General features: G+C 43.1%; 1 protein-coding gene across 1 annotated transcript in view; it reads right to left on the bottom strand.

Annotated features, from left to right (window-relative positions):
• NLRP3 (NLR family pyrin domain containing 3) overlaps positions 1-23091 on the bottom strand; it is a 66300-nt gene extending 43209 nt beyond the window's left edge. The window contains exons 1-7 of the mRNA XM_023763836.1: positions 23033-23091; positions 22546-22866; positions 15684-15788; positions 13495-15268; positions 10666-10836; positions 8139-8309; positions 5446-5616 (exon numbers count right to left, since the gene is read on the bottom strand). Coding sequence (XP_023619604.1) covers positions 5446-5616; positions 8139-8309; positions 10666-10836; positions 13495-15268; positions 15684-15788; positions 22546-22822 — 2669 coding nt within the window. The 5' untranslated portion in view covers positions 22823-22866; positions 23033-23091. The remainder of the gene's footprint in view (positions 1-5445; positions 5617-8138; positions 8310-10665; positions 10837-13494; positions 15269-15683; positions 15789-22545; positions 22867-23032) is intronic.
• Positions 23092-27012: the final 3921 nt, after the last annotated feature.

The following is a 27012-nucleotide window of genomic DNA, read 5'->3' as shown; positions in this document are numbered from 1 at the left end:
ATTTCACTTGTAATTAACTGGCTGGCTCATCCAAGGATGCACAAATAAGGGTTGATCATCCAGTGTTCTGAGCCCTCCCAGCTGTTTTAGATGCCCAGGAGAGAAACTGAGACATATACTAGTAAGAGAGTGTGGGATGACCAGAAGGGTAACAGCTTCTGGGAGCCCTGCTCACAAACAGCACACAGAGACCCACTACCTCTAATCACTAGCTCATCTGTTCATAGACATGACTGCTAAAGGAATTAATTTAAGCCACTGTTTATTCACTAAGCTGCTGAAATTCTCTGTTCCATCAGGTTTTTTGCCTCTATATCTGCATTTATACTCTCTCTATAGGGCTTTAAGGGGAGGAATTGCTGTATGTGCAGGGTTGCATAGTAAATCCTAGTAGGACTAATTGGGGGCCCCACAAGTTTGCAAGATATTACAATAGGTTGGGGAAGGATATCCCTTTCTTTTTTTTGTTTATAGGAACATTGTAAGGAAAGACACTGGCCAGATGCTATTAACTGACAACTATTATTGTTGTGTGAGCAGAGGCATAAGCGAGACACCCTGGTTGAACAAATTGAAGCTTAGATCTTATGGTTATTTGCCTGGCTGATTGGGTCCCTTTAGTCCACCCCATTAATTGAGGAACTGGTTCCATGCCAATCTATCGTAATAAAAGCGTAATATGCTAATTAGACCAGACAGCCAAACGATCTTCCGGACATCATCCCAGACGACCTTTCGGATGAAGCCACCATGGTGGGGGCTGAGGCAGAGGTAGTTAGGGGCGATCAGGCAGGCAGGCAAGTAAGTGGTTAGGGGTGATCAGGCAGGCAAGCAGGAGAGAGGTTAGGAGCCAGTGGTCCCAGATTGCTAGAGGGTACAGGCTGAGCTGAGGGATTCCCCCACCCCCGTGCACAAATTTTGTGCACCAGGCCTCTATTTATGAAATAAATGAGATTAGAGGACGTCCTTCATGTACATACTCCAAGCTCGAATACCTAACATTGAGACCAAAAGACAATTTGTTAGGTATCTTAATATGGTTGACAGATGTAGCAGGGAATGTTGGCTTTGTCCTACTGAACCTTATCAAAATATAGGGAATATCAGTGAGTTACCTGCTTAGATATGGACAAAGGAAGGGTTACTCACTCTATTCAGGCATCTGTTATGCATAGATTCTGCAGGACCCAGGAGAGTGGAGGAGTAGGCAAGAATGGCGGCTATTCAGACATTCCAGTAGAAAAATATGTTGGATAGCAAATATTTTTAGGGAATGTGAATACTGCAAGAACCTAGAGGGGTCCCATCTTTACAACTGCTGGTGGGACTAGAAATAGTGCAATTCTTGCTCTAGCAGTGTCTTTGGCAGGAAAAATAGGTCAGTAACTGATGGCATTGTTGCCTAAATAGAATAGTGTACCCAGAAAGTACAAGACCTCCCTCCATGGTACAGGGAAGAAGGGTTCAGAGGCAAAGGAGATTTTAAATTAAATGGGAATAAAGATGTCAGTAGGGGCTCAGGAGACTGGCATGGAGTTGAGCTCCCTGTCTGAGTCAGGTATAATCCATTCCCAGGAAATCTGATTAGTGCCCTGCTCATTAGTAAGGTCACCCTCAGGGCATGGGATAAACACATCTATGGGTAACTGCAGCCAGAAATTTTGGTTACACAGTAAAACTAGTTAATTTTGGAAACCCATGCCTGAGAAGGGATGCCTTCTCCAGGCAATATTTAGATGGGAAACCAAAATCTAATACCATAAGATTCACCTCTGAGATACAGCCTAAAGAACTGGGAAAATTTGACTCTCAAACCTTAAAAGGAAAAACTTTATTTTTCTTTTGTAATATAGCTTGGCCTCAATATAAATTAGGAGATGGGGAAGTTTGGTCAGGAAATCGAAGCCTAAATTATAATGCAATCTTGCAGCTAGACTTATTCTGTCAAAGGCAGGGCAAGTGGACTGAAATACCATATGTGCAGGTCTTCATGGCCCTGAGAAATAACTGAAAAATGTACAAAAACTATAAGGTAGATCCTGTGCTCTTAGCAGCCATAGCAAAGAAAGAACTAAATCTTGAGAGTGAATGCCCAAATCCACTCATGGTGCCTCAACAACCAATTTCCCCAGAACTAGCATCACCCTATACTGAATCAACCAGTCAGAGCAAAGATTAAACAACAAATTTCAAAGAAAAACAAAGAATACAATCTCAACATTTCCCTTCAATGAAAGCCTCAGGACAGGAGGGAATATTAGGAATTCAGGTTCCATTTAGCATGCAAGACTTAATAGACATAAAGAATAAGTTGGAAAGTTTTACAGAATGCCTCAGCAAATCTATCCAAGAATGGAAAAGGCTCACTTTAATGTATGATTTATCTTGGAGGATATAATCGAATCCTCCAAGAAGCCCTGCTTATGCAAATGAGGTCCATACAGAAAATGATAACTCCACCAGGAACAGAGGCCATCCCATCTTCTAATCCTAATTGGGACTATGATTCAGAGGATGTGAGATAGACCACAGATCACATGCTTTTTTTTGCCTCCTGCAGGGAATAAAAGCCTCCCAAAAGAAATCTGTTAATAATAATGAATTGGCAACCATTGGCCAAGGTCCCCAAGAAAATTCCATCACCTTCATAGAAAGGATAAGGAAAGCTTTAATTAAGTGCACCAAACTAGATCCCAATGATCCAGTTGGAGCTATTGTCCTGAAAGACAAATTCATGACCCAATCAGCCCCAGTTATTAGGAGGAAAGACAGATATTAGAAATAGGATCAGCTACTCCCACAGAAGGGATGTTAAAAGTAGAACCTTTGGTATTTTACAACAGTGATCCAAGAGGATGAAGAGAGGGCTTTAGAAAATGAAAAGCACAAAGAGAAAAGTCAGGCACAGCTTCTTTCCACCCTAAAAGAACAGAGGCTGATGATGCCACAGAAGGGAAAACCCAAAAGTTCTCCTCCCGGCAATTGCCATAAATTCGGGCAGCCCAGATGGAAAAGGGAGTGCCCTAGGAAGTTGCCTACTCAAAAAATGTGCCCCCTCTGCCTCAAATTCAGCCACTGGAAGAAGAACTATCCCGGGACCCAGAAGGTCCCTAGACCAAAACCTACCCACACAATGGTCTTGAAATCAAGGGGTCCTGTGCCCCAGTTGGCTCCTGCTAGGAACACCACCATTGAAGCGACAGAGGCAATGGTAACCCTCAAAGTGGCAGGAAGGTACATTAATTTCCTTTTGGACATGGAGCCACCTTCTCTGTACCAACCTCCTGTAGGGCTCTCTCTCTTCCTTCAGCAGAATTATACAAGGAGTAGATGGAAAAATCCTAAGCAAAATACTTTACACTACCTTTAAAATGCCTATGGGGAGCAACTACCTTTTATTTTTAAGCTCTAGCTTTTAAAGAAATATTTGCATTGATTTTTTTTTTGAGAGAGAGAGAGAGAGAGGAAGGGAAAGGGAGAGAAACATCCATCGGCTGCCTCCAGCACGCCCCCTACTGGGGGTTGAGTTCACAACCGAGGCATGTGCCCTGACCAGAAATTGAATTAGCAATCTTTCGGTGCACCAGACAATACCTAAACAACTGAGCCACACCAGCCAGGAAGGGAGCAACTACTTTTGTGCACCAATTCCTAATTTTGACAGAATGTCCCATTCCATTGTTAGGGAAAGATATTTTAAATAAAGTGAAAACCTTAGTGATTTTTTTCAACAGATACTTCAAATCCTATTCCAATTATAACCTTACTTGTAAAAAGAGGAGAGCTGAAATAGATACAGACATAAACCAGGAGCTTAACCTCCAGGTCTGGGCCATGAGAACTCCAGGCTGAGCCCAGAGGGCCAACCTGGCCATGATCAGACTGACGGATTCTAGCAAATTTCCAAATAAATGGCAATATCTTATAAATCCAGAAGAAGGGAAGGGCCCACAAAAGGATATTACAATATTCCTTGGTCACGGACTGCTGATTCCTTGTAATTCTCTCCCTTGCAACAGCCCTATCCTACCTATTAGGGAAAAAGAAGGAATATATAGGTTGGTCCAAGATTTATGAACTATTGAAGCTGTAATTCCTATACACCTCATAATACCAAATCCATATACAATTTGGGGAAATTTTCCTTCTCAAACTCAATGATTCTTAGCATTAAACTTGAAAGATACTTTCTTTTGTGTCCCATTAGACCCAAATTGCCAATTCTTGTTTGCCTTTGAATGGACAGATGCCCAGTGACATAAAAACAGCTTACATGGACAATTCTCTTCCAAGGGTTCAGAGATAGCCCACATTATTTGGACAGGCCTTGGCAGAGGATTTAAGAGACCTATTATTTGAGGGGTGTGGACAGGTCATCTCATATGTGGATGACCTACTAATCTGTTCTCCTACTGAAGAGTTGGGGTGCAAACGTATTTTACAAATCCTAAATTTCCTGGCCAAGAGAGGCTTTAAGGTCTCTAAAAATAAGGTTTAAATCCTTCAACAAAGAGTAGAGTATCTAGGCTTTATGCTAACTCCTGGAAAAGGAATGCTGTCTTCAGAAAGAATTCAGGCTATCCTAGGTATTCCCGAGCCAACTACCCAAAGACAGCTATGGGCTTTTCCAGGGCTAATGGAATACAGTAGATTCTGGATCCCAACATATGGAGGAAAAGCCTGACACTTATATGAGACCCTAAAAGAAAGCAATCAGCAGGAAACAACTAGTTTACAATGTGGAAAAGATCAACAAAGGGCCATCAAAGGCCTAAAGAAGGTTTTGACTCAAAACTCCTGCTTTGAGTTTGCCGGACTTTGAAAAACCCCTTCTAATTAAAATGATGGCAAAGGATTACATTAGGGGTTTTAACACAGGCCTTGGGACCTACCAAGAGACCAATTGGCTATTTCTCAAAAGAACTGGATACAGTAGCCCAGGCCTGGGTCAATGTCTCAGGGTAGTCACAGCAGCTGCCCCGCTCTTAGAGTTAGCTTTTAAATTATCCTTAGGATAAGAAATTACTCTGTATGCCTCTCATCAAATAGGACCTTTATTAAATACCAAAGGGCCCCATTGGCTTACTAACAATTGCATGTTACAATATCAGGTCACCTTGATTGAAAACCTTCAAGTGAAAACAGCAAATTGCACAGTCCTGAATCCAACTACCCTAGTGCTTGCATCCAATAAAAAATTGAATGTCTTAGAAGCAAGTGGAGAATTGAGAGGAACAATCTCTCTGGGGTGTTAGTTTTTACTCTGAGAGTCGCCAACTCTATAGTCATAAGTACCTTACTAGCAGTAGGTAGTATCTTCAAACCTCTCCAGAAATTGTCTCCTTTGTTCTTCACCATCACTCCATCTGAATAACCTCCACATATTCCCAATAATGCATCCTTGAAAAGAAGTTGCTTTTCTGCTGAGACACCATGAATACTTACCCTAGCTTCTGCAGCTTACATTGTGGATGCTTTGCTTTTTCACATAAATTTTTAACTCCTGAGTCTCCCAGGGCATTTTCTCCCAAGTAGAGTCTGGTCAGGGACTGGTTGGTGTTCAGGACGGATGCGAGATCCACACAACATGCCGATGTGAGACCGCAGTTGATCAACCTTCCACAGAAATGACAGAAAGTCAACACACCTCTCACCCACTCTGCTATGAATCAAGGAAGCACTTGTCCTGTCACTGCCTCTAGCGTAGCCCAATGCACAAATGGAAGAGTGCATCCAAGCTCTATATTAACTTTTTATTTCCTTTTTCTTTGTGTAATAGCAAGTAAACACCTTCTAAATCTATGCTGATACTGCATCTTCCCAGCTCCCTATGTTTATTACTAGTGGCCTGGTGCAGGAAATTAGTGCACAGAGGGGGGATGGGCTCCCTCAGCCCAGCCTGCACCCTCTCACAATCTGCGACTGCTGGCTCCTAACCACTCATCTGCCTGCCTGCCTGATTGCCCCTAACTGCCTTTGCCTGCCTGCCTGATCACCCCTAACCTCTCTGCCTGCCTGCCTGATCGCCCCCAACTGTCCTCCCCTGCCAGTCTGATCTCACCCCCAACTACTCTCCCCTGCCAGCCTGATCATCCCTAACTGCCCTCCCCTGCTGGCCAATTTGGTACTGATTGGTCGGTTTCTATGCCAATCAGCGTCAAAAGCTCCGCCTCCTAGGCAGCCATTGGCTCCTCACAGTTGACCCAGATTTGGTTCTGATTGGTCAGTTTCTATGCCAGTCAGTGACTCCGGGCCTATCTCTGGGCCTGATCAGAGAGGTGGGGCTCATCAGCAGCCCCCACAGAGGCCTGGAGAGAAACAGAGGCTTGGCTGCTGGTGAAGCCCAGAGAGAAAGAGAGAGGCAATGGCTGATCAACAGCTACCACAGAGGCTGCGGATCAGACCCTGCCTCTCTCTCTGGGCCTGATCCACAGCCCCCTCAGCAGTCAGTGCTGGGTCGCTGTGCCCGCACCAGCTGTGGGGACCCAGCACTGACTGCAGGACTGACTTCTGGTGTTCGGTGGAGCCTTCAGTCGGTCGTTATGGACCCTGGGTTTTTATATATTAGGATTGTGTTGAATATACACAATATACAATTTACCATTGTAACCATTTTTTAGAGAGAGTGGAGGGGAGGGTGGAGGGAGAGAGAGAGAAAGAGAGACACTGATGTTAGAGAGACACACAGAATGGTTGCCTCGCACATGCACCCCGATCATGGCTGGGGATTGAGCCTGCAACCAAGGTATGTGCCTTGACCAGGAATGGAACCTGAGACCTGTTGGTTCATGAGCTGATGGTCCAATCAAACTGGCCAGGGCTGTTACCATTTGTAAGTGTACAATTCAGTAGCATTACGTATATTCACATTGTTGTGCAACCATCACCACCCTCCATCTCCAGAACTTTCTCATCATCCCAAACTAAAACTGTGTCTCCATTAAATAATAATTCCCAATTCTCCTCCCTCAGTCCCTGACAACCACCCTTCTACTTTCTATCTCTATGACTTTAACCATTCTAGGAACCTTATTTACATAAGAGGACCATATAGAATTTGGCCTTTGTGTCTGGCTTATTTTACTTAGTATAATGTCCAAGGTTTACCCATGTTTCAGCATGTGTTAGAATTCCTTTTATGGCTGTATTTGTGAATATGCCACATTTTTTAAATCTATCTCTTGGTGGACACTTGGGTTGTTTCCCCCTTGGGGCTATTGTGAATAACGCTGCTGAGGACATGTTTGAGTGCCTCATTTCAACTCTTTGGTAATTCAACTCATATGGTAATACTGTTTAATGTTTTTAGGAACTGACACACTGTTTTCCACAGCAGCTGCACCATTTAACATTCCCACCAACAAAGTATGAGATTTCCACTTTCTCCACATTCTCACCAACACTTGATGTTTTCTGTTTTGTGTTGTTTTATAACGGTGATGGTGAACCTTTTGAGCTCGGCGTGTCAGAATTTTGAAAAACCCTAACTTAACTCTGGTGCTGTGTCACATATAGAAATTTTTTTATATTTGCAACCATAGTAAAACAAAGATTTATATTTTTGATATTTATTTTATATATTTAAATGCCATTTAACAAAGAAAAATCAACCAAAAAAATGAGTTCGCGTGTCACCTCTGGCACGCGTGTCATAGGTTCACCATCACTGTTTTATAATAACCATCCTAATAGGTGTACATCAACTGTACCATTTTCAAGTGCTTTCTTCTCGTCTTCAAAATTCAAGTGTCTCAGAAGCATTTGGTTGGTAAAGGGCTGCACAGAATATTAAGTGTGTGCAATGCTTTAGCACCATTTTTCCTATTCAGTGTTGAGACCACGGGCCTGTCATGAAGTCCCAAGACTCTTCTAGAGCACTGCATTATACTGGTTGTATTTCTTCAGCTAGGCAGTGAACACCTTAAAGGCTACATAGTACTTTGACTGAGTTCCCCCTCCCGTGCTTAGCATGTGGCTTTTTCCACAGCAAACACTAACTGATGGAATTACTGACCAATACCTGAGGTAACACAGGGGACATCTGAGCAGCCAAGGCCATCCCCTCACTAACACTCCAGCCTGTGGGAGCTCATTGAGCCACTGTTCATGCTTCTAGGAGGAAATGAGTTCACACTCACCACAGCTTCTTCAGAGTGCAGAATGCATGCCTCAGTCCCACACACACACGTTTGACTCCGCAGTCTGCCAGAGCATTGTGGCTCAGATCCAGTTCCACCAGCATAGAGGTGCTACTCAGGACCGAGGAGATGTGGAAACAGCACTGATGGGAAAGGCAACACTGCCTCAACCTTGATGCCAAGCACAGAGACAGAAAGTGTCAGAACACAGCTGCCTCATATTGCCTTCTGGTTTGCACATGTTTTTAGCCTAAATAGGGACACTTGTATTCTCACATTACAAAGGAAAAATCATAATGAAATTTTTTAAATTTTATTTTATTGTTTAATGTATTACAAATAGTATTACATATGTTTCCTTGTTTTCCCCATTGACCTTCCCCTGGCCTCCCCTACCCGCCCCCCCCCCGCCCCCCCCGCAAATGCCCTCACCCGCATAATGAAGTTTTTGAAAATCTATCAGAACTCCTGAATACAGCCCAAGACATATAGGGAAGTTAGCTCTCTCAGCCTGAGACCACAACTGCTGAGCACCAGGCAGTGAACTCCCTTTGTAAATAATGGGCAACTCTTCAAAATATAAATGGCATGTTCCTGTTCTGTAAAAAAAAAGGGTAGTGAAGCTGTGGCTTCCACTTCTTTACCACATGCTCTTAACAGTTGAAATTCCCTCAGACAGATGCCGGGCTCTCTAGGCTTGTACCCATCTACTTTACTTTGCCAGCCCCATTCCTACTATTCTGTTCAGTGATTTAATCCCAGATCCCCATCCACACTGGAGGAGCAAGCAGCTCTGATTCTTGATTTGTTTTACACACACACAAACACACATACACTCACTCACCATTACTAAAAATAATGATTTGTCTCTGTCATAGGAAAAAGAGCAATAACCTATTTCCTTTCCAGGCCAATAGTTCAGATATCCTAGAGGTTTCTGGACCACCCTATCTTTCTGTCTCCAGCTTCACACCAATTAGAAGCAAATGAACCACTAAATATGTATTTAAATGCAAAGCAACTCATTATCACCAACACCTCCCTATTTATGTTTCATTCCCTAGGATCACACAGGGGCATCCAGAGGGGCAATGGGGATAGTAGTGTGGGATGAGGGCAGAGAGGCAGATGAAGTGCCAAACCCAGCCAGAGCCTTCAAGGCAAGAAGGAGTCTTCAAGGCAAAAATTAGAAAGGATTTGTAATTTATCAAGAGAGCAAAGAGATGTACCCCTATGTTCACATGCAAATACAAATATTGTATTTGTTCCCGTTTTGTTTTTTTACTTCAAAATAAGATATGTGCAGTGTGCATAGGAATTTGTTCATAGTTTTTTTTAAAACTATAGTCCAGCCCTCCAACGGTCTGAGGGACAGTGAACTGGCCCCCTGTTTAAAAAGTTTGAGGACCCCTGGCTAAGACACTTCTTAAGGCAATGTCAAGACAAACACAAATCCTGCCCTTGGAAGTTGATGATCTTGGAAGCCATTGCAATATCCAAAAAGTGATTGTGGTTGTTGGATCTGGGCTGGTGGAGTGAAGATGAGGAAAGTTGGACAATGGCTTGTAAAGTAGGCAAAATTGATAAGATTGGGGATGGGGTGGGTATGATGAGCAAGAGACAAAGGTAAGGCATCTTAGAGTGGTGGGCTGTCAATAATGCAGCTGTGCTATGGAACAGGGCTGCAGGGATGACCCATACACCCTGTGCTCAACTCAGGGCACATGAGTCTGATTCATGTGTGGACTCAAAACAAGCACTTTAGAATAAAGCAATCAGAAATTCCCTGTGACAATTCAATCTGTACAAAATGTAATGATGGGTTCCAGCCCAGTAGCCATCATTGTATGTGATGAAACTCTCAGATTCACATCTATGAGCATGGCCAATGAGGAAATGGAAGCTTTTGAAGGTCATGTCTCTTTTGACCCACCACCAGCAAATGACTTGTTTTCCGTTCCCCTTCATCCTTCTCTATCCAATACTTCCCAAATAACTGGACTCTTATCTATTCTGCCTTCTCACTTGTTATGGGTTGAATTGTGCTCCCCACAAAAAAAATTCATAATTGAAGGTTTAACCACTAGGACCTCAGAGTGTGACTGTATTTGGAGATGGACTTTTTAAATAGGTCATTATGCTAAAATGCGGTCATTAGAGCAGGTCCTAATCATCCTTGTAAGAAGTGGAGATCAGACATGCAGAAAAAGACCATGTGAGCACATGGGGAGAAGATGCCATTTACACCCAAGGAAACAATCCACAGTAGAAACAAACCCTGCCCAGAACTTCATCTTAAACTTCCAGCCTCCGGGACTGTGAAATATATATATTTCTGTTTTTTAAGCCTCTCAGTCTGTAGTACATTGCCATGGCAGCCCTGAGAAACAAAAACCACTGATCTGGCCCCTGAGATATTCCTCCAGCTCTCTCTCTCTCTCTCTCTCTCTCTTTCTCTCTCTCTCCACACACACACACACACACACACACACACACACACACACACACACCACAGAGAGATTCTTACCACAATCTCTGAATATTACAGCCAGGATTCTGGAGCATTTCACATAACACCTTCATCCCTGCATCCCCCAGGGGATTGCCACTGAGGTTCAATTCAGTGAGGTTCTGGTTAGCACCCAGGACAGAGAAGAGGCTCCGACAAATGCTGGAAGTGAGATAGCAGTTCACCCATCTAGAAAAGAAGGAAAATGCAGAAGAAAAACAGTCTTTAAGAACAGCAAACAAGCTAAGGATCCAGGAGTGCCTGGTACCCATTGAGACAGTGGCCCCCCAGAGATGAAGAAATAAATCACCAAATCAAAGGTTGCCCACCAAGGAGTGAAGAAGGCAGGGAGCCTTGGTAATTCTCTTTCATCGTTGATGTTTCTATCCCTCTCTCCCACCCCCATTGGTCAGCTGTCACTCTACTAAGTGATGCAGAGACCAGTTCTCACCCTGGCTGCACAGTGGCATCAGCAGTACTCTCAAAAGTCCCTAGGCCAGGGGTGGGCAACCATTTTGTGAGTGCATGCCAAAACCAGCAAAATCTCTGACTCAAAATTTTTCTGCGTGCCAACCCTAATTTTTTGAGAACATGTTACGCCTACTTGATATCTCTTAAGGTGTACTTATGTGAAGAACCTTGAAGAAATAATAAAATTCATTCGAGCGACAAAAACACAGTATATGATGATGAAAAATACATTTATTTTTTAATGTATACATGTACACTGATAGTCTGACAGAAAACTTTATGACTCCGTTTGATATTATCAGTGGGACTTTTGCTGCTGCATCACTGATGACAGAGATTTTACATCAGGTTTATATTTAGTGACCTTCAGAGATATGCACGAGCTACTACTTTCATCTGTCAGGCTACTCCTATTGCAAGACTTAACAAAATTCATCACTGAAAACAAAGATTCACAATTGTAAATGGAAGATTATAAGAGAGGGTTTCGCATACCAGCAAAATTATTGGCGTGCCATGTTTGGCACGCATGCCAGGGGTTGCCCACCCCTGCCCTAGGCCAAGCCACACCCTGGAAATAATATCAGATTCTCAGTGGTAGGACCAGATACACCAATATTTTTAAGATTTTCAGGTGATTCCAATGTGCAGCTATTGTTCAAATGCAGATTCTGACTCCACAGGTCTCGGGTTGGGCCTGCACTTCTTTTTTAAAAATATTTTACATGTTTTTTATTGATTTCAGAGAGAGGAAGGGGAGGGAGAGAGGGATAGAAACATCAATGATGAGAGAGAATAATTGACTGGTTGCCTCCTGCCAGGGATCGAGTCCCCAACCTGGGCATATGCCCTGACTGGGAATCGAACTGTGATCTCCTGGTCCATGGGTTAATGCTCAACCACTGAGCCACACTGACCAGGCATTGGCCTGCACCTCTAACTGGCACTGAGTGGATGCCCCTGCCACTGGTCCCAAGAAGGTTCTAGAACACATGAAGCAAGCACCTGCCCTCAGAAGAAGGGAGCTGGGATCTGGAGAGACTGCATCAGGCTTTTCATTAGGTATTTCAGAGTCTCTGTGAGCCTTTCTCACATCTGTGGGTTCTTGGTCAAGTCTTTTAGGGCTTTAATGAGCAGGTCTGCCTCCTTCTCTCTCCATCTACCCCATCTTCTTTCTAGCTATTTGAAACTATTTGCCACTATGGAAGCATATCCCACTTTCCCACCTCCCACCCTCTGAGCCTCTGCTCTTTTGTCTGGGCTGCCTCTGCCCAACTCGACTCTCTCATGCCCCATTCTTTAGGATCTGGCAGGTTAGGAGTTCCCCTTCTGGGTGCCTCAGGTGCATTCTGCAAGTGTTCTTTCCATCGCCCATCTTTCTCAGTCTACCTGCATTTCCCAACTGTCCCCACAACTGAACCTTAAGTCGCTGGGATTAGGACCAGAGGATGGTCCTTGATGACTGCACAATAAAGGTGCTGAAGAGACAGAGAAAATGAATTGAAAATTCATTGCTGCTGATGGAAGAGTCCAGCCTATTTTCTCCTTAATTTTGTCCGATGTCTAGTGTCTTCTACAGAGGTCACACCCATGCACCTTCCCACAGCTATTGTGGTTGTGGCAGTTCCATGCAAGGATTTCAAAAGTTGGGTAACAACTGCTTCACTGTACCAACCAGCCACGGGCTTCCAACCCCCCAGCACATGGGTGAACAGACTGTGATGTAGTGCTGTTGGTAATAGCCTGATTGCAAGCACAGTGGGGCCTAGGAATGCTCTCTCCTTCTAGCCCTATTTTCCTCAATTTCCCCGTATTGCATTTGTCCCAATGAAGCTGTGTCCCTCCCCATTGTCTCCTACACACACTCTTCCTCAGACCACATTCACATCTTGTTCTTACCGGACTCCACTGCCCAAATCCCTTTACCTTTTACTCCTCTCACCCACATCTCCACCACTCTATCAAGGCAGGCTTCACTCTGAGAAAACTTCATTTGGTGTGCAGTGCTAAGGGCCCTCTGTCCTCTGTGATCCTGGAACAAAGTCACTTGGCTTATTTTGCCCCTTTGGTATTGACTGGCCAATATGAACTAGAATCCCCAAATGGATTATAAGCAATTTGAATTTACAAACACTTTTACTCAGTACTCTATTGTTTCATTGGCTTTTTCTCATCCCATTTGTCAAGCTACCCTTCTTCTATTGCTCAGTCTCTACCAGTGAAGGTATCTACTAGAAATGGTGGTTACATTGCATTGTTGTGGCAACTGCATTTGAAAGACAGTTGATAAGAGGGGAGAGGGAGCAAGAGAAAAGAAAAAAGTGGCTAAAAAGCAGAGGGCATGTTCTACCACCTGCCTGAAATTGGTTTCCTTACCGATGAGAAGAGGCCATGTGAGGACCTGGGACAACACACTGGTCCACATCAGAGTGTTGAGCTTCCTCTTCCTCTTCCTCCTCCTCTTCCTCCTCCTCCTCCTTGGGCGAGTTATGGAGCAACCTCAAGGAAAGGGATTGCACATTGTGACAGTTCTTGATACAGAAAGAGGAAACCACATGGTCCATTCTGGTGGAGAGATTGATCTCAATTTTGGGGAAGTAGCCCATGGCCTTTTGCACAAAGTCCTCTTCCTGCATCTCATACAAGCAGTAGAACAACTCCAGCTGGCTGGGCTGCATCTTCAGGGTCTTGGCCTTGGCTTTTGCTTCAATCCACTTCAGCAGCTCCAGCCTGATTTGCTGAGAAATCTTACAACTCAGTTTTCTTTCCAAGTAGGAAGTTCTCTCCTGGTTTATAAGACCAAAGAGGAAACGGACAACAAAAATCAGATACCCTTTTTCAAATTTGCCATAGTTTTCAAGAAGAACTGTCATGTCTCTGTTGGGGAGCTCCGAATGACTCTGTGGCATGTTCTTTGCATTCTGCTGTTCCTCCTCTTCCAGCAAGTAGTACATGGCAGCAAAGAACTCCTGGAAAGTCATGTGGATGAAGCTGTAGAATTTCTCACATTCCACTTCCTTTTGGAATAGATTCACCCTCAGGAAAGCAGACACATCTGCCTTCTGCAGGCCATGGTTCCTTAGGTCACCCTCCTCAAACAAGATTTTCTGGTTCCAGATTCCATCTGCAGCCAATGAGCAGAGACCCCGAAGGTTGGCAGAAACGTGGTGCTTCTGGCTTCCTGCTTGTGATTGCAACAAACTGGAGAGAAAGAAGATGTACACCGCAGTGGTGGTCTTGGATGTCTGAGCAAGATTCTTTCCACTGTCCATCTGCTGTTTCAGTCCAGTGCACACGATCCAGCAGACCAGGGGAATAAAGCACATGGTGAAGAGGACCTCATTCTCCTGAATCAACCTAAAGGCTTCCTGGGCTTGCTGTTCATCTGAGAAATACTTGAAAAAATATTCCTTCTTCTTGGCCTCTGAGAAACCCAGGATCTCCACATGCCGTGGACGGTCCAGCAAGTGGTGTAGTTTCTCCAGGGCCACGGGCCTCGTGGTGATGATCAGCGAGGCCTCAGGAAACAGCCTTTTTTTGATGAGGCTGCTCAGGAGAATGTCTCCCCGCTCCACCTTCTGCCAGTCTGTGCAGAGCGCCTCTGTGTGCTCATCAAACGCTCCTTGCAGCTCATCAAAGCCATCCATGAGGAAGAGGATCCTGGAAGGCTTCCTCACAATCTTGCATATGGGTGGGTTTGGGTCAGGGCAGCAGCTGACCATTAGGTCCCCCAGGCTCCTCCGTATCCCCAGGCTTACCTCCCGACAGTGGATGTAGAACAAATAGTCAAACCTTCCCTGGTAAAGTTTCTCTGATGCCCAGTCCAACATGATCTTCCTGGCCAGTATTGTTTTCCCAATGCCTGCCGATCCCTGGAACACCACCGTGTGCACAGGTTCAGTGTGTTGATCCTCAGGATCAAACAGCAATTCCAAGTTCATGGAACTCATAGGGCCATCTTGCATCTTGGCCAAGGTCCTACCAATTGCCAGGAGTTCATGCTCCCTCTCCTGCTGGCTCTGATGTTCCTTGATGAGACGCAGCCTAGTGTAACGTTTGTTGAGATTCACGCTTTCACCCAGACGGGCATTCCTGTCTTTGATATACTGGAATCTGCTTCTTACATGATTTCTGTATTTCTTACAGTAATCTATGGCAGAGACAGAAAGTTAGACTCTGGGAGAAGCCTGAGCACATCCACCTGAGTTGAGCTCTCAACAGGAGCCTGTGGTGACTGGAGCTAAGAGATGGGGTGCAGTTCCTCTCCACTACTTGGTTATAAATCTTCCTATACAGAGTTGATCAGAAGAACAGCAAAGTGCTTTTGTGCTGCCCCCAGCCCAAAATCCTTTTTATTCAGGGAGTTTTACTCCCTGAAGGCCATGCCTTTTAAAATCTGAAACACTCAATGGCCCTCCTTGGTTTGGGGCCGGCAAGGAGCCAGATGAACATGTATCCATGTCTTCAGCTACAAGGAGCAGGAGCACTTAGGAGGATGACCAGCTTTCCAGTGCCTCCCAGACTACGTCTCCAAACCCAATTGAAAGCACCACCCCCATGATTACCTTCTTTTTTTTTACAAATAGAGATTCTGGAAAGGAACCCCAATAAACCCATCCACTCTTCTTCGAGGCTTTCTTCCCGGCATACCACAGAAACATGTGCATTATCTGAAATTATAAAGAAAAATACACAAAGTGTCAAAAACTAGGACTCCTGCCTAAGGTGATATAATTGAGACTCAGCACCAGGCACAGGTCAAAGGCACCTGCCTGGACATCTGCCAACCCAAAACACAGCTCAGAGTTGCAAATGACAGGTGTGCAGCCAAAGGTCCAGTCAGGGGTGTTCTCCTGGTCCTAATTTCAAAGTAATGGCACTGATCCACCCTCTGAGCATTGTGTACCCACAGAATCCAGTCTCAGAATCTCTCTCCCAGGCCTAGAAAACACCTGGCAAACATGTGGGGCAGGCAGGTTTCTCTGTTCTTCCTATGTATTTGGCAGCCAAACCCTCCCCCCACCACCACAATGCTCTGGTATTGAGGCCATCTCCATGCTCCCCAATATCCCCAAGATGGCCATGGGCCAGCAGGATCATCCCTCCCTGACCCCAAGTGCCTGGAATTCATCTTACCCTCATTCTAGGTCTTCAAGAGGGAGAATTAAATATCTGGTTTATGTTTAACTCAGTGGTGCAGAATCCTGGCTGACTTTAGATTCACCTACAAAGCTTTAAAAATACTTATTTTCAAAAAAACACACAAACAAGTGAGTAAAAGAATGAATGCCTTCTGGGAAAAAAAAGTACTGATTTTCAACCTGTGAGAGGTGGGGTCTGGCACCACTACATTTATAAAGTTCCAACCTGCATCCACAGTTGAGAACTACAGATATAAACAGTCACTAAATGACACATTTCAAAGAGGTATGTCCTAGGAGAAATTCAGGGGAATTAGACAGTATGGATAACTTTAAGTGGGCAGGAACCCAAGAGCGACAAGAAGGATTCCTAATAGGCCTCTGCTTCCCCTAATGCAAATGCTATTGGTAACTTGATCACAAAACAAAATCCAAACATTAACTCAAACCAAAACCACAATTTAACTCTTACTTAAAGCCTAACTCTAGCCTAAGCATGTCAAATTCACAGCCAGTGGGTCCTGCCAGCAGCAAGTTTGACATGCTTGCTCTAGCCACTCCTCCCACCCCCACTCCCAAAAGAAGTTCTAACTCTAGTAATAATTTTTCTACTCAAAACCCAGATGTGGAAACTAAGATGTCGTAGTGGTTACGAGCCAGGCTTGAACCAAAGACACACCTGGCGTTGAATCCTGGCCTTGATCCTGATGAGGACACCGCCACAGACAATCAGAACTTCTTACAGGCTCATTTCACATTGTTGGGCAATCAATTCCAGAATTCTTGCAAAAACTGAGAATCTATGCCCATTAAATAATTTTCCATTCCCCTCTCCCTGTAGCCCCCGGCAACCACCATTTTCTGTGCCTACTCTTGTAGTATTTCTCTTTTAGTGACTGGCTTATTGCCCTTAGTATAATGAAATTGAAAGTTCATTTGAAAATGCTGGCCTCATGGGGTTCTTGTGAAAAATGAACAAAATCGCCGAAACCGGTTTGGCTCAGTGGATAGAGCATCAGCCTGCGGACTGAAAGGTCCCAGGTTTGATTCTGGTCAAGGGCATGTACCTGGGTTGTGGGCACATCCCCAGTAGGAGATGTGCAGGAGGCAGCTGATTGATGTTTCTCTCTCATCAATGTTTCTAACTCTCTATCTCTCTCCCTTCCTCTCTGTAAAAAATCAATAAAATATATTTTTTTAAATGAACAAAATCTATAAAAACTACTTAATGAACTACTTCTGCAACTATGATTTAACTTTAATTTGGTTACTGAGTAGGTAAGTACTGACACAATTATAATTGTGTTATGTGAACACCCACAGATATGCACCCCTCCTGGTGCTCCCATGTCATTTTCTCTTCCCTGTCACACCCACATTGGTGCCCTGCCTTGCCATGCTTCCTCTGATCTGCGGGTTCATTTATATATTTTCTTTTCACTAGCTCAAAGTCATCATCCTATGATTTTCTAGATTCCTCTGAGCCTTCCCTGTGCTCTTCCCTGGCTCAGAACACCAAGTCAAAGGAAGAACCTCACCCCTACCCTATCCACAAAAAGGAAGACAATATTTTGCCCTTCACATGCCCAAAGTAATGGTTATAAAAGAGGCTTTTCTACACACATCTCATAGCTCTGTAAGGTGAGAGGTTGCCCCTGAGCCAGAGCCTGTTAGCCATGCAAACAGACAAAGAATTTGATGGAGACCTGGAGGAAGTTTCAGACACAGAAAAGATTTGGATAAAGTGGAACTAATCAGGGAAGTATCCTAGGGGTACATGAGCCCTGACTTGGGTTTCTAAAGGAGTTAGAAAAAAGAAAACTGCTTTCTTCCACCTTCTCCTAGCATTATCAAAAGAGGAGGAAGCCAAGAAAAATAAATGAAATGATTTAAAAAACAAACTTATCAACTTTGATGCATCAAAGGATATCATTAACAGAGTAAAAAGGCAACCAATGTAGAGACCAAAAAAACAATACAAAAGATCAACAAAACCAAGAGCTGGTTCTTTGAAAGGATAAACAAGATTGATGAACCTCTAGCCAGGCTCACCAAGAAGCAAAGAGAGAGGACCCAAATAAACAAAATCAAAAATGAAAGAGGTGAAGTAACAACCGATTCCACAGAAATACAAATGATTATGAAAAAATACTATGAACAGCTCTATTACAACAAAATGGACAACCTAGATGAAATGAACATATTCTCAGAAAAATACAAGCTCCCAAAACTCAATCAAGAAGAATCAAAAAACCTGAATAGGCCATTAACTACCGAAGAAATTGAAACAGTGATCAAAAATCTTCCAGCAAACAAAAGCCCTGGTCCTGATGGCTTTACAGGAGAGTTCTACCAAGCATTCAAAGAAGGACTAAAACCTATCCTCCTCAGACTATCCCAAAAAATTCAAGAGGAAGGCACACTTCCAGCTCTTTCTATGAAGCCAGCATTACCCTAATCCCAAAACCAGATACACACCACAAAAAAAAGAGAACTACAGGCCAATATCCTTAATGAACATAGATGCTAAAATCCTCAACAGAATTCTAGCAAATCAGATGCAGCATTACATTAGAAAGATCATCCATCATGACCAACTGGGATTTATTCCTGGAATGCAAGAATTGTACAATATCTACAAATCAATAAATGTGATACATCACATAAACAAACTGAGAGACAAAAATCACATAATCATATCAATTGATGCAGAAAAAGCATTTGACAAAATCCAACACCATTTCTTAATAAAAACTCTTAGAAAAGTGGGAATAGAGGGATCATACCTCAACATAATAAAAACCTTATATGACAAACCTACAGCCAACATCATACTCAATGGAGAAAAACTTAACTCATTTCCCCTAAGAACAGGAACAAGACAGGAATGCCCACTTTCACCAGTCCTGTTCAACATAGTACTGGAAGTGCTAGCCATAGCGATTAGACAAGAAGAAGAAATAAAAGGCATCCAAATTGAAAAAGAAGAAGTAAAATTGTCCTTATATGCAGATGACATGATACTATACATAGAAAACCCCAAAGACTCCATCAAAAAACTACTAGACCTAATAAATGAATTTGGCAATGTAGCAGGATACAAAATTAACACCCAGATATCTATGGCCTTTTTATACACCAATAATGAACTCACAGAAAGAGAAATGAAAAAAACGATTCCATTTACCATTACACCAAAAAATTAAGATAGATAGGAATAAACTTAACCACAGACGTAAAAAATGTGTACTCGGAAAACTACAGGACATTGAAAAACAAGACAGAGGAAGACATAAACAAATGGAAGAACATACCATGTTCATGGATTGGTAGGATCAATATTGTTAAAATGTCCATACTATCCATAGCAATTTTTAGATTCAATGCAATCCCCATTAAAATACCAACAGCATATTTCACAGACTTAGTAAAAACTCGCCAAAAATTCATCTGGAATAAAAAAAGAACACCCAGCATAGCCACAGCAATCCTGAGAAAGAAGAATAAAGTTGGAGGGATCACAATACCAGATATCAAGCTATATTACCAAGCCACGGTTCTCAAAACTGCCTGGTAATGGCACAAGAACAGACATATAGACCAATGGAACAGAACAGAGAACCCAGAAATTGACCCAAGCCATTATGCTCAATTAATATTTGACAAAGGAGGCAAGAGCATACAATGGAGTCAAGACAGTCTCTTCAATAAATGGTGCTGAGAAATTTGGTCAGATACATGCAAAAAAATGAAACTAGATCACCAACTTACACCATACACAAAAACAAACTCAAAATGGCTAAAGGACTTGAATCCACCATGGGAAACCATAAAAATCCTATAAGACTCCATAGGCAGCAAAATCGCAGACATATGTCGTAGCAATATCTTTACAGACACAGCTCCTAGGGCAATGGAGACTAAGGAGAAAATAAACAAATGGGACTACATCAAAATAAAAAGCTTCTGCACAGCAAAAGAAACCATCAACAAAACAACAAGAAAGCTCACTGCATGGAATAACATATTTGCCAATGTTATCTCTGATAAGGGTTGAATCTCCAAAATTTACAGGAAACTCATACTACTTAACAAAAGGAAGATAAACAATCCAATAAAAAAATGGGCAAAGGATCTTAATAGACACTTTTCAAAAAAGGACATACAGAAGGCCCAGAGACATATGAAAACATGCTCAAAGTCACTAATCATCTGAGAGATGCAATTCAAAACAATAATGAGGTACCATCTCACACCAGTCAGAATGGCTATCATCAACAAAGCAACAAACAAAAAGTGCTGGTGAGTATGTGGAGAAAAAGGAGCCCTCCTGCACTGCTGGTGGGAGTGCAGACTGGGGTAGCCACTGTGGAAGATATTATGGAGTTTCCTCAAAAAGTTAAAAATGGAACTCCCATTTGACCCAGTAATCCCACTCCTAGGACTATAGCTTAAGAAACTGGAAACACCAGTCAGAAAGGATTTATGCACCCCTATGTTCATAGCAGCACAATTTATAATAGCTAAGATTTGGAAACAACCTAAGTGCCCATCAGCAGATGAGTGGATTAAAAAACTGTGATACATCTACACAATGGAATACTATGCCACTATAAAAAAGAAGGAACTTTTACCATTTGCAACAGCATGGATGGAACTGGAGAGCATTATGCTAAGCAAAATAAGCCAGTTGGAGAAAGATAAATATAACATGATCTCACGCATATGTGGGATATAATGATCAACATAATCTGATGAACAAGAATAGATCCAGAGAAATGATAGGGAAGGGGGGGTTAGAGAGCAACCAAAGCACTTGTATGAATGCATATCAGCATAACCAATGGATACAGACACTGGGGCAGTGGGGGTTTTCCCGGGGTGGGAATGGCTGTGGGCGGGGGTGGGGGGGGGTCAATTGGGGGAAAAGGAGACATATGTAAAACTTTAGACAATAAATAAGTATTTTTTTAAAAAGGCAACCCATGGATGGAATGGGAGAAAATATTTGCAAATCATATATCTAACTAGAGGCCTGGTGCACAAAAAGTTGTGCACTGGCGGGGGCGGGGGGGAGGATGTCCCTCAGCCTGACCTGTGCCTTCTCACAGTCTGGGACCCCTCAAGAGAACCACCTGCTGGCTTAGGCCCGCTCCCCGGGTGGCAGATGGCAGGCCTGGATCCCGCGCTGGGTCACCGGGGTGGGGCAGCGGATCGCACTGCCACCCTCTCCACCGCCCCAGGTCGCATACGGCAGGCCTAGATGGCAGATGGCGGCGTGGCAGGAAGCGGATTGCGCTGTCCCACCCCACCTGCAGTATGCAAATTTAACGGTCATCTTTGTTGGGTTAATTTGCATACTCTTCTGATTGGCTGATGGGCGTAGCAAAGGTACGGTCAATTAGCATCTTTGTCTTTTATTAGTATACCTAGGGGCTTACTATTCAGGATATATAAAGAACTCCTGCAAATCAACAACAACAAACCAAGCAACTCAATTGAAATATGGCAAAAGGAATAGGCATTCCTTCAAAGATTAAATGCCAACAAGCACATGAAAATGCACTCAATATCACTAATTAATAGGGAAATGCAAATCAAAACCAAAATGAGATAGCATCTCACACCCACTAAGTTAGCTACTATTAAATAAAATATAAAATAAGTGTGGTGATGATATGGAGAAATTCTAACCTTTGTGCACTGCTGGTGGAAGTATAAAGTGGTACAGGCACTATGGAAAACAGTATGACAGTTCTTCAACATAATTAAACATAGAATTACCATATAATTGAGTAATTCCACTTCTGGGCATATACCCAAAGAATTTAAATTTGTACACCCACATTCATAGCAACATTATTCACAATAATGCAAAGCTAGAAGCAATCTGAATACCCATTGATAAGTAATCCCACTTCTAGGACTATATCCCAAGGAATAGAAATACCATGGAATATTACTCTGCCTTAAAAGGAATGAAATATTGTCTTATGTGACAACCTGGGTGACAAATTCTCCACATATAAAAGGTACCTAAAGGAGTCAAATTCATAGAGACAGAAAGTAGGTGATGGATGCCAGGAGCTGAGGAAAGGGGATGAATAATTGTTTAATGGGTATAGCATTTTGCAAGATGAAAAAGAATTCTGTCAATTAATTGTATAGCATCATGAATGTGTTGAATACTAAAGAAACATACACTTAAAGAAGGTTAAGATGGTAAATTTTATATTGTGTGCATATCTTATCACAATTAAAACAGTTACTGTCTTCTTCTACTCACCCCATTCTGGCTCATCCCTCTTGGCTTTCTCATAAAGGTCTCTCCTATTGATTGCAGCAAAAATCCAGACTGCCATGGCCCATGCCTTCTCCTCCCCATTGAAGTCAATCATAAGGGTGGCTAGATCCACAGGATCTGCTTTCTCCGTCTGGCCCCGAGGAAGTGCAATGCAGCCCTTCTGAGGAGGATAGTCTTCTAAGTGCATCTTGAACTTCTTCAAGTCCATGTCCTCCAGGTCCTCCAGGTAATGGGCCAGCTTGCAGCGGACGCTGGCCATGCTTGTCTGAAGCCCTGGTCAGGGCCTTTGGGCATAGGTCCACACTGAGAAAGAGGGGTGAAAACAGCATATGGGTAAGGCGAGTCTCTTTCAAAGTTCACCCTCAGAGAGAACTAAATGATCAAAAAGTAGGAAGACAGAAAGAAAAAATATGTCACTGAACTGTAATGAATTCCATCAGAAGTTTTGAAAAATAAGCCTAATACCTACCAGACAATTTTACTCTTGGCTCAACTCGAGTGCCCTGAGCCATAGAAGAAAAGCATCCCTGTGGAGAGAAACAATAATTAGACCCACAAATATAGTCACACAAGCACAGTAGTGGATGCCCAGGACTGCATCATGGTGTCACTTCTGTGGGTCACCAGGAGAGTGTGGGTCACACTAATGACTGGGCTACAATCTTGGGCAAATTTCAGTCGCCTCATCTATAAAATGACAGAGTGAAAAAAAATGGTTCTTAAGTTCGTTCTAACAGAAGGACTCTGGTTCCTTGTTTCTCTGTTGACCTGAAGAAAAATGGATGGGGAGCAAAAAAAGAAGACCCAAATATGAGTAATTAAGGAAATACTGGAGAGATGAGAGAGTGCACAGTGGGAGGAGGAAGGCATGGTCTGAGACTGTCCTTCTGACAACCCACTGATGGAGAAAAACTTCAGTGAGATGAAAATTGGGTGCACAGGGGAACAATGAACATAAATCTCTTTAATGTCTCCTGTAAAATGTGATTATAATAATGAGTGTAACTCACACTGATTGAGTATGTCATGGGCTAGGCATAGCTCTGATGCTTCCTCACATCTCACCTGCACAAAGCCCTGTGAGGTGCATGTATACCTCACCCCATTTGATTGAAGTGGAGACCAAGACAGAAAGATGAAGCTAGGTAGGGACAAAGCCAGAATTGAGACTGGACTCATAGATTTCTTAGCTCATGCCTTTAATCTGCACTTTTTACAGCCTGAAAAGGTGTGAGACCATTGGCTCCATTACTTAACTGTTATCTCTGCCAGATAAGAACAGAAATGATCAAAGACAGTAAAAGAGATGGTTAAAAGGCAAGGACACTTTTCCAGCCTTTATCACACATAGACTTTCTTTTTCTTTTTTACATTTTTAAAAATTTATTGTTGATACTAATACAGATGTCCCTGTTTTCTCCCCCTTTACCCACTTCCTATCACACAGACTTTCATTATTGAGCTCACCAACTAAATTTTCCTAATTAGATTTCAAGTTCCACAAAGACTAGAAATCAGTTCTTTCACTCTCCTAGGTTTTGTTTGGGATTTTCCCCTTCATATAACTGAGTTGAGAAAAGCAAATCAGGCAAAGCCATAAATGATAATCACAGAGTGAGTGTCCAAATCATGATTCATGATGACCATAGTTTGATGTTCGACCTCAAACATGCTCATCACTCTTCTTCTAGTTCCATCCTTGCCTCTCCACTTCTGGCCTCACAATCCACCCAAGTCCATCCCCTATGCATTTGTGGGAGGGGGTGGGAGGTATCTTCAGATCCATCAGCTATGCAGACCTCCCTATCTACCCCACCCAGCGATTTCCAACAGGTGAACCACAAGTATTTTTAAAACATGCAATACCTGACCTCTTTTCCCTTAGATCAGGGGTGGGGAAACTTTTTCCTGCCAAGGGCCATTTGGATATTTATAACATCATTCCTGGGCCATACAAAATTATCAACTTAAAAATTAGCCTGCTATATTTGGTCAAACATTTAATTAACTCACCTCTACTAGGACCAGACCAAATGATTTCTCAGGCCTAATATGGCCTGAGGGCTGAACATCCCCCATCTCTGCCTTAGATTATCAAATTAAAAAATGACAACAGCCCTGGCCTGTGCTTCTAAGGGGTTAGAGGGTCAGCCTGTGCACCCAAGGGCCACGGGTTTGATTCCTGGTCAAGGGCACATACCTTGGTTGTGGTTTCACTCCCTGCCCCCAGTCAGAACGTGTATAGAAGGCATCCAGTCGATGTGTCTCTCTCACATAGATGTTTCTCTCTCTCTCTCTCTCTCTCTTTCTCCTTCCCTTCCTTCTTCTACTCTCTCTGAAGAGCAATGGAGAAAACATTCTCAGGTGAGAATTAACAACAACAAAAAATAATGACAGCAGCCAACACAATAGCCATCTGGTGTGAATGAATCAAAATTATATCCACTTTTTGTCAGATTGGCAAAAAATATATTTTTTGGTGTGATGCAGAATTTTAGTAACCAGTTTACTAGTATGTGGGCCATGAGATGAGAAAGATTGAAAATTACTGACCCCACCAACCTTTCCATCCACATCAGGACTCCAACTCTCCTCCATGCTCCCCTAATCCTAACCCTAGTGCACTTGCCATGACCTTAGCAAATCAGTGGGAGCCCTGGGATAAGCTGTGATGCTGCTCCTGTCCCTACACACACACACACACACACACACACACACACACACACACACAGAGCCCACATAATGATAAATATAAAAGAACATTTCATAAGCTTTGTTGAAAGATACACAGGAGGCTGGCAGAAGAAATCCCTAGTCAAGTTCTGGTCCTAAAAACTCTTCCCATTCCTCCCCAGGCCCATTCGGCCACCCTGTTCCATGAAGCTGGACTCACCCAAAAGCTGGACTCACAAAGATGTCGACCTCAGGAACAGCCCAAGAGGAAACCTGATAAATTTATAGTTGTCCCAGCCCAGCAGGAGCAGGAAGGATGTGGTCTCAGTGTGGAGTGAACAAGATTGCATCACAGGCAAAGGCAGAGACTAACCGTTAGTCACATCACAGGGTCTGGCCTCTCTACGTAGCCACCAGGGTGGTGTGGGGGTGAAGGGAGAAGCAGTGATGTGTGTTGTGAGGACAAAGAGGAGTGGGATGGGATCCCACCGGGCTGGTGAGTAGGGGATCAAGAGGGAGAGTGTGACCCACAGAACCAGTGCTCTCTAAGACTATGGAAGCAGCAGCAGACAGTGCAGTTTTTCTCCATTGCCTGTTATTTTTAAGCACCTTATTAAGGTAAATATACACTGTGACACCATCACCATCAATGCCAAAAACACATTTTTACCTCCCAAAGTTTCCTTCCACATAATGATGATATATGTATGTGTGTAGGGCACTGAACATAAGGCCTACCCTTTCAACAAATAGTGAGTACACAATACAGTATTATTATATTTAGGCACTGTACTGTGCAGTAGACCTCTACAACTTAGTCATCTTGTACAACAGAAACTGTACCTATGAGTTCAACTGTTTTAGATTGCACATATATGTGAAGTTACATGTTATTTCTCTTACTGACTTATTTCATTTTCCATAAATGTCACAAATGGCAGGATTTTTTTCTTTAATGGTTTCTCCTATGTCTTGGCTATTGTGAATAAGATGCAGTGAACATGGGATCGCAGATATCTTTCCAAAATTCTAATTTCATTTTCTTTGTATAGGCACAAATTCTACTTTCAGACTCATTGACTCACTTGTTTGACTAACATTTATGGAACACCCGATGTGTACCAGGCACAAAAACAAAGCTGGAAACCACCTTGCCTTATCCTGAAGAAGCTAAAGGAGAAAGAAGCATGCAGACTTGCTTTCCTGGCTCTTGCAGTGGCCCCAGGACTATAGTCTGACAATGGCATGAGTTCAATAGAGTGTGATGAGTGAAGGGCAATCAGCATTCCAGGTGGGTGCAGGAACTCTGGAACAAGAAAAAGTGTCCAAGTTCAGCAAAGCAGCATCGGCAATGACTTTGTCTTTGTGCTTCAGTTTCCTTATCTGTAAAATGGGATAACAGCAGCTGTCATAAGGACTGAGCAAATGAATAAATGTGAGGCCTTTGAACAGAGCCCGATTCAGAGAAGTCAATATCAGTGATTAGCTCCTGGTACTACCACAGTTATAGAACTACACACAGCTCTAAGATGAAAGAGAATCCCTGGCTCCTACTGAGGCCAGGGCAAGAGAGCAAACCCAAGTCCCAATTGTCCATGTCTCTAAGGCCAGGGTCCTACAAGAGCAATGAGGACCTTGGAGGCTGAGGCTCCACTGACAACAGATAAGGTCAAGTTTCAAAGTAAAAGGAGCTCATTGGCCAAACCAGGAACCAGGGATTTTCTTTGCAAGAATGAGGAAACTGGACTTCTGGCCAAGATGGCGGTGTAGGTAAAT

Source organism: Myotis lucifugus, unplaced genomic scaffold, assembly GCF_000147115.1.
Source record: "Myotis lucifugus unplaced genomic scaffold, Myoluc2.0 scaffold_302, whole genome shotgun sequence".
NCBI lineage: Eukaryota > Metazoa > Chordata > Mammalia > Chiroptera > Vespertilionidae > Myotis > Myotis lucifugus.
The sequence above is the reverse complement of the archived record's forward strand: the minus strand, read 5'-3'. Positions and strand labels throughout refer to the sequence as shown.